This window comes from Orycteropus afer, unplaced genomic scaffold (genome assembly GCF_000298275.1).
Source record: "Orycteropus afer afer isolate SDZICR_OR568_19922 unplaced genomic scaffold, OryAfe1.0 scaffold00033, whole genome shotgun sequence".
NCBI lineage: Eukaryota > Metazoa > Chordata > Mammalia > Tubulidentata > Orycteropodidae > Orycteropus > Orycteropus afer.
In genome coordinates this window covers 2,935,624-2,943,943 of record NW_006921620.1, presented here as the reverse complement: position 1 = coordinate 2,943,943, position 8,320 = coordinate 2,935,624, and the positions used below count along the sequence as shown (strand labels likewise).

Below are 8,320 nucleotides of genomic sequence, written 5' to 3'. Positions count from 1 at the left end.
AGGGATGGACACTGGGAAGAGGTAACTATGGGGAGGAAGTGGGAGGGGAGCTGTTGTATTGTAAATTTTGGTCAATGACATGAGACAAAGTATATGTGAACTGCTGTATGTAAAGTGAATTTACTCTGTAAATTTTCACCCAAATCAAAATAAAATTTAAAAAAAAAAGAAGTACAGCTGGAATGCTCCTTGGAAGCAAGAATGGCCAGACTTTGTTTCATCTACTTTGGTCATGTTTTCAGAAGGAACCATTCCCTGGAGAAGGATATCATGCTTAGTAAAGTGGAGGGTCAACGACAAAGGGAAGGCCCTCAATGACATGGACCAACACAGTGTCTGCAGCAATGGGCTCAGGTATAGCAAGGATTGTGAAGCTGGCACAGGACCAGGCACTGTTTCGTTCTGCTGTGCAAGGGGTTGCTATGAGTTGGAGACAACTCGATGGCACCTAACAACAATAATTTATGTCATAGACTATCAAGCATAACCCAGAATGCACAGGAGGTGGAGAGAAACCAGATGACTGGGACTTTTTAAAAATTAAATTCTTAAGTGGGTCAAAAGACTTATCCAAAAGGGTAAAAAGAGAACCTACAGATTGGGAAAAAATATTTGCCTATGACATATCTGACAAATTTCTTCAAAATTTATAGAAAACTTCAACACCTCAATCCCAAAAAGACAGACAATCCAATTAAAAAATGGGCAAGGGACATGAACAGACACTTCACTAAAGATGATATCCTGGTGGCCAAGAGACACATGAGCAATTGCTCACAATCATTAGCCATCAGAGAGATGCAAATCAACACAGCAATAATAGCAAAGCTCAACAAGACAGAAAATAACAAATGCTGACAAGGTTGTGGAGAGATTGGAACTCTCATACACTGCTGGTGGGACTGTAAAATGGTACAACCATTGTGGAAAATGATATGGCTTTTCCTTAAAAAACTGAAAAGAGAAATAGCATTTGAAGTAGCAATACCACTACTAGGAATATATCTTGAAGAGGTGAGAGACAGGACATGAACAGACATGTACACACCCATGTTCACTGCAGCACAATTCACTATAGCAAAGAGATGGAAACAACCTAAATGTCCATCAATAGATGAATGGATAACCAAATAAACGTGTATAGATTCACACAATGGAATACTATGCTACATTAAAGAACAACAAAGAATAACGCAAATCAGCTCACAACCTGGATGGATCTGGAGGACATTATGCTGAGTGAAATAAGTCAATTGAAGAAGGACAAATATTGTATGAGCCCATTACTGTAAAAAGTCAAGAAAGGGTTTGCTTAGGGAAGGGAACTCACTTTGTAGGTTACCAGGGATGGGAGAAAAGGGGAGGGGAAAATCTCGGGTAGCTGGGGGCCACATGCTGAGTAGAGTAAGGGGAGGGACAGTATGGAAAGAGTGAGATCAGCATGATAACACTGGGGAAAGGAAGGACACCAAATTGTGCACATAAGATATAGACGACAGAGGCTAATACCAATATATGCACAATACCGCATCACCATTAACACCAAACATCAGGCTACGGATAAATGCATAGACAACTCAGAAGATGAGACAGGTGTCAGCAAACAGGAATATACCCTAGACCAATGATAGATATAGCTGAGGATAGATAATCTTGCACAGATACTAGTGATACAAAACAACTACAATCATTACAGAAGCAACAAAAGACAGACCAGGTCTGCTGACTCAGGACCATAGCACTGGGGGACACCAGGCTCAACTGGCACAACATAATACATAAAAATCTTGTTCCATAACCTACTTTGCTGAGTAGCAACTGGGGTCTTAAAAGATTTCGAATGGCCATCTAAGATGCAACTAATGGTCTCCTCTCATCTGAAGTGAAGAAGAGTGAAGAAAACCAAGGGCATTTGGAAACAATCAGCCCTAGGATATGATGGATCGTGAGACCAGAAGGACTAGATGATGCCTGGCTACCAATGCCAACCACTCAGAAAGGGATCAAAACTGGAGATTCTGGATAGAGTGGGAGGAAAAATATGGAACAGAATTCAAAAACACGGTAATGACCAGAATTACTGGTTGGATGGAGTCTGGTGGGACCCCTAAGACTATAGCCCTGGGATACACTGTGGGCCTGGGATAGGACTCACTCCCAATGACTGGCTCTTGGCCCAACAGTAGAAAGACTTACATGCACAACACCCAACCCAGGGCAACGCACTCACCTACTCTACGGAGATACACCTCTTGGAGCAATTGGCCATGGGGAACCAGAGGGGCAGCATTCACGTGGAGGTAAAGCTGGACAGACTGGAGTGCATAACTAAGGACACAGGAATGGGGGTGGTGGTCACAGGGAAGAGAGAGGAGGAGAGTGGGTTAGGGTTAGGCATGGTAACCGGAGAGTGAAACCAAATGTACACAAACTGTTGAATGTAAAACAAATTTTGCTCTGTAAATTGTACCCAAAGCACAATTAAAAAAAAAAAAAAAAAAGGAAGAAAGAACGAATGGTGCTGAAGTAGGAATTTGAAACTGCATGAAAGGAACTGGCAAAAAGGAAGCCTCCAGGAATTGACAGAACATCCATTAGTATGTTTCAATGGCTGATGTACTGGAGGCCCTTACTCGTCTATGCCAAGAAATTGGAAGAGAGCTTCCTGGCCAACTGACTGGAAGAGATCCATATTTGTGCCCCTTCTAAAGAAAGATGATCCAAAAGAATGTAGAAATTATCCAACAATATCACTAACATCACATGCAAGTAAAACTTTGCTGAAGATAATTCAAAAACAGTTGCAGCAGTATGTTGACGAGAACTTCCAGAAATGCAAGCTAGATCCAGAAGACGAGGTGGAATGAGGGATATCACTGCTGATCTCAGGTGGATCTTGGCTGAAAGCAAAGAATACCAGAAAGATATTCACTTGTGTTTTATTAACTATACAAAGACAATCGACTGTGTGGATCATAACAAACTATGGATAACACTGCGAAGAATGGGAATTTCAGAATACTTAATTGTGCTCATGAGGAACCTGTACATAAACCAGGTGGCTGTCGTTCAGTAAGAATAAAGAGATACTGCACAGTATAAAATCAGCAAGGGCATGTGTCAGGGTTGTATCCTTTCACTATACTAATTCAATCTGTATGTTGAACAAATAATCCAAGAAGCTGGACTATATGAAGAGGAATACAACATCAGGATTGGAGGAAGCCTCATCAACAACCTGCAATATGCAGACAACACAACCTTGCTTGCTGAAAGTAAAGATGCCTTTAAGTACTTACTGATGAAGATTAAAGACTATGGTCTGCAGTATGGACTATACCTCAACAAAAAGAAAGGAAAAACCCTCACAACTGGACCAATAAGCAGCATCATGATAAATGGAGAAAAGATTGAAGTTGTCAAAGATTTCATTTTACTTGGATCCACAATCAACACCCATGTAAGCAGCAGTCAAGAAACTAGACATCATATTTCCCTGGGCAAATCTGCTGTAAAAGACCACTTTAAAGTACTGAAGAGCAGAGATATCTCTTTGAAGACTAAGGTACACCTAACCCAAGCCATGGGAGCTCTGGTAGCATAGTGGCTAAGGCACCTGACTGTTAACCAGAAGGCTGGCAGTTCAAACCCACCAGCCACTCCTCGGAAGGAAGATGGGGCAATCTATTTTCACAGTGATAATGCCTCGGAAAACCAAGGAGGGGTCGCTATGAGTCAGGTCCGACTCGACAGCACATAACGACAACAACAACAACACAACAACCCAAGCCATGGTATTTTCAATTACCGCATATGTATGTAAAAGCTGGACAATGAATAAGGAAGATGGATGAAGAGTTTATGCCTTTGAATTGTGATGTTGGTGAAGAATATTGAAAATACCATGGACTGCCAGAAGAATGAACAAATATGTGCTGGAAGAAGTGCAGCCAGAATGTTCCATGGAAGCAAGAATGGCCAGAGTTCATCTCACTTACTTTGGTTATGTTTTCAGAAGGGACCATTCCCCGGAGAAGGATATCATGCTTGGTAAAGTGGAAGGGTCAGTGAAAAATGAGAAGATCCTCAACGAGATGGACTGACCCTATGGCTACAATGACAGGCTCAAGTATAACATGGATTGTGAGGATGGCACACAACCAGACAGTGTTTAGTTCTGTTGTACATAGGACACTATGAGTCAGAGCCGACTCGACATCACCAAACAACAGTTTCTACTCTTAACAATAGAATAAGTTTATATTCCAAGATACAGTTTTTCTGAAAAACTTATTGCAGGATTTTTAGATTAACAGAATTCATAGATACAATTGTCACAGCAGGAAGCTAGAGATGAAATTCAAGTTTTGTAATTAAAGCTGATACAATAAATAGCAAACAGATAAATAACATTTGTATGCATAAATTTTCTGACGTTATGTGTAAAATCCTTAATTGTGATACTTAAAATATAAGTATTATACCACAGTTAAAGTGTGTACAGTGGTAAAATTCTATAGAAAATTAGACTTACTCTCTATATATCTAAAGAAATTATTAACAGCTATGAATAAATATATATATATGATGATTTAAATTACCTTTCTTCTTCTCGAAGCCATAGTGGAGTTTTAGGAATTTGTGCTTGAAAAAACTTAGATGCTTGATAACAAAAATTGCTGCAAAAAGACTAAAAAGAAAATATAAAAACTAGTAAATTATGTATTCTAATTGCAAAACATAACTTATGTACTGAAGAGTATAAAAAGAAATGATTTATAAACAAATGAAATGAAAAACCATGACTATCACCCAAAGTAAGAAATAAGGTACAGCACCTTTGAAGGCCTCGGTATGCCCCTACTCAATTGTACTAATCTGCACATCCCTAGAGGTAATAACTACTATCCTAAACTTTATGTTAATCGTGCCCTTGCTCTTCTTGAATTTTACCACCTATATACATATTCTTATAAGATACACCATTTAGTTTTGTCCATTTTTAAAACTTCATCTAAATGGAATATTGTTTTGTATTCTTATCTTTTATACTACGTTTTTGAGATTCGTTCATGTAATTGTAGTTTGTTCATTTTCCCTGTGTATTGCAATTCACTCTGAAAGTATATTACATTTTGTTTACTGTTTATGGACAAGTGAGTTATTTCTGATTTTCCTGCTGTCACTCAATATAATGCTACACGCAAGTTCAACTTTACTAGATAATGTCAAAAAGGTTTATGAACTTTTACTCTCACAGCAACATAAAAAGTTATCTGTCAGATTTTTATAATTTTGCTAATTTGGGGGCTTTGAAATGTAAATCAATCTGTTATTTGTTATTTGCCTGATTACTAATGAAGTTGAGTGTCTTTCATATAGTCACTGGCTATTTAAGCTCTTTCTGTAAAATATCTATTCAAGTTTTTGATCATTTTTTAAAAATTAGGCTTTTTCTTATAGATTATATATTCTGGATATGAATATGTGAGTTATATGTGAAAAATATAATTTCTGACTTGTGGCTTATCTTTTCACTCTGCTTTGGAAACTTCTGGTGAACAAAATTTTAATTTTAATGTAGACAAATTTATCAATTTTTTCTCCATAGTCTGTGATTTTCTGTTGTACTTAAGAAATACTTCTCTACACCAAATACTATCTATACTGTCTTTGAAAAGTTTTGCCTTTTATACTTAGGTCTTTAATCTACCTAAAACTGATCCTTGTATCTGAACTGAGGTAGCAATCAACTTTCATGTTTTCCACATTACAGCACCATTTATTGAAAACTTCATGCTTTCACCAATGATCTGCAATACCCCTGCTATCCACATATGTAGTGAATCTGTTTCTGGCTCCCTCTTCTGTTTGTGATCTAATTGTCTATTGCTGTGCCAATATGCACTTTCAACTTTTAAATGTTCAAGTTAAACACTACATCAAGTTTAGGCAAAAGTTTTTTAATCCCATTTACAAATAAACGCAAAATTTTAATATGGTTCTTCTCCAATAGGCACTATTATAAAGTTATTTTTATCATTTTATTTAGTTTAATATTAAAAACTAACTATTATACTGAAAATAAACTTACCTTTCTTTCAGTAATATCATAGACTTTATTGGTTTTGGTAGAAATTTTGTATTTCTGTTTTGGTACCTAAAGAAAAGAAAGTACAACTTACAAAGTAATTCAAATAATAAACGTGAACTTTATGTTACGAGATTAAGTCATCTATATATCTCATCTATGGCCAATCTGTGTCATTAATTCATGACCTCAGGTTTAAGTTCTTGTTTTTTCTACAAATTATCTTGTTAAGTATAAAAACAAAAGCTTATATTAAAAAGAAAATGAGTAGTTCACTTACAATTCCCAGCTTCTTCTGACATAAAGGATAGCCACAGAGTTTGCTAATAGAACGCTCATCCACGACATCATTGTAGTGAGCAGATGTGATGAACTTTCCCTATAATGAAACAAGGGGGCACTGCCCCTCAGATTAAAGGAAATCAGATCGAACCCATTACTGTCAAGTCAATTCTGACTCATCGCGACCCTAAAGGACAAAGCAGAACTGCACCACAGGGTTTCCAAGGCTGTAATCTTTATGGAAACAGACTGCCACGTCTTTCTCCCACAGAACAGCTAGTGGGTTCAAACCACTGACAGGTGGGTTGGCAGCCAAGCACTTAACCACTGTACCACCATGGCTTTGCTCAGATTAATGGAAAAGTTCATTTATCAGCCCTCTAAGCCTCATTTATCTCATCTGAAAACACAGTACGTGCCTCACGGTTTTGAAGCTAGAATTAAAGGAGTAAATAAAAACACTTAAGAGAAATGTTGGACACACAATAAGGACTCAATAAATGTTAGCTGTTATTATAAAAAATTCTTTGGAAATCATATAACTTGTGGAATAACTGAAGCAGGAGGAAGAAGTGGTGCTATAGTGATTGCTGTACCAAAGAAAAACGATGAAGAGTTATTTTTGTAATAGTAGCTCTGCTTTTTAAATTTCATTTTCTTTCTCCTCTTAAAAATGATGAAGTTAAAAATACCCATTCAAAATTTTAATATTTTAAATGTTACAAAAAGCAAACAAATTTAATGTACATTATAGCTCTTCACATGTGTTAAGTCATAAATGATCCATATTTCAGGTTTTTAAAATATCAAAATTAATAAAACTACACTAACAAAATAATCTTTTATTGCATAAAACAGTACAACATACAGAATACAGCAAAAAATGCCTCTTGATCACCAGTGGAAAATGAGGAAAATCAAGGGAGGTTAGCAAACTGATTAAAAGAACTATGATAAAGTGATAAAATAAACATTATTTTTCATGAGTGTTATAAAGTCATTTTACAACAGTTGATTATTCTCAAACACTGTGTCTAGTGATGAGAAAAGATTCAAAGATTTTAATAATGCAATGTTTCAAATTATACAGACTTAAAGGTCTTATGCTACAAAAATAATTATTTGGTAACTTAATACTTACACACTCCAATAGGAATTCTTCTGTAATATTGTCTTCTAAAAGCTGTTCAACAATATGTAGAGCTTTTCTCTCAAACTCAATCTTCCTTCTCACAGCTGCTTCCACTTCTGCTTTCCTAAAGTTTTAATGAAAAAGTTATTCTACTTACAAGGTTTATCAAAGCCAATTCCTTTTTTAAAAAAAATTTTATTTATTTTGTGTGTAAACCTATTCTTTTATTATTATTTTTATTGTGATTTGGATGAAAATTTAGAGCAAATTCACTTTCTGTACAACAGTTCACACACACTGTCACATGACATTAACTACAATTTACCCCAATGCAATAGCTCCCCTCCCACTTCCTCCCAAGTTACCTTTTCCCTGTGTCCATACCTCCATGCACTCCTGCCCCCTGAGCTATCTCCCTGTGCATAAACAGCCCGTCTTTCTCCCACGATTGATCTCTCAAAGGAGTGTATCTACCTAATATAAATGTTCAACTCATATGCCTGTCTTTTCTTTGGCTGGAAGCCACAGGTATGGATTCAATTCCAGACCTGAAGGGCAGCTAGGGGACACAGTCTCAGTGGTTCCACCAGGCTCTACCAGACCAGCAAGCCTGCCCGCCCCCCCCCAAAAGCTTTTGAGTTTTGTTCCACATTGTTCTCCCTCTCTATCCAGGATCTCCTACATAGATCCCCCTCTGAGTGGTTGACAGTGGTAGCCGGGCACCATCTAGTTCTTCTGGTCTTACAGTCATATAGGCTGCAGACTGCACGGTGTACCAGTTGCTATGACTAATTGTTTCCATGAATTTTGGTTTT

The 8,320-nt window shown here is 37.1% G+C and overlaps 1 protein-coding gene across 1 annotated transcript in view; it reads right to left on the bottom strand.

Annotated features, from left to right (window-relative positions):
• The window catches only part of RPAP2 (RNA polymerase II associated protein 2), a 189,048-nt gene that overhangs the window by 128,939 nt on the left and 51,789 nt on the right, over positions 1 to 8,320 (bottom strand). Inside the window, exons 3-6 of the mRNA XM_042780301.1 lie at positions 7,515 to 7,629; positions 6,372 to 6,470; positions 6,095 to 6,160; positions 4,602 to 4,690 (exon numbers count right to left, since the gene is read on the bottom strand). Coding sequence (XP_042636235.1) covers positions 4,602 to 4,690; positions 6,095 to 6,160; positions 6,372 to 6,470; positions 7,515 to 7,629 — 369 coding nt within the window. The remainder of the gene's footprint in view (positions 1 to 4,601; positions 4,691 to 6,094; positions 6,161 to 6,371; positions 6,471 to 7,514; positions 7,630 to 8,320) is intronic.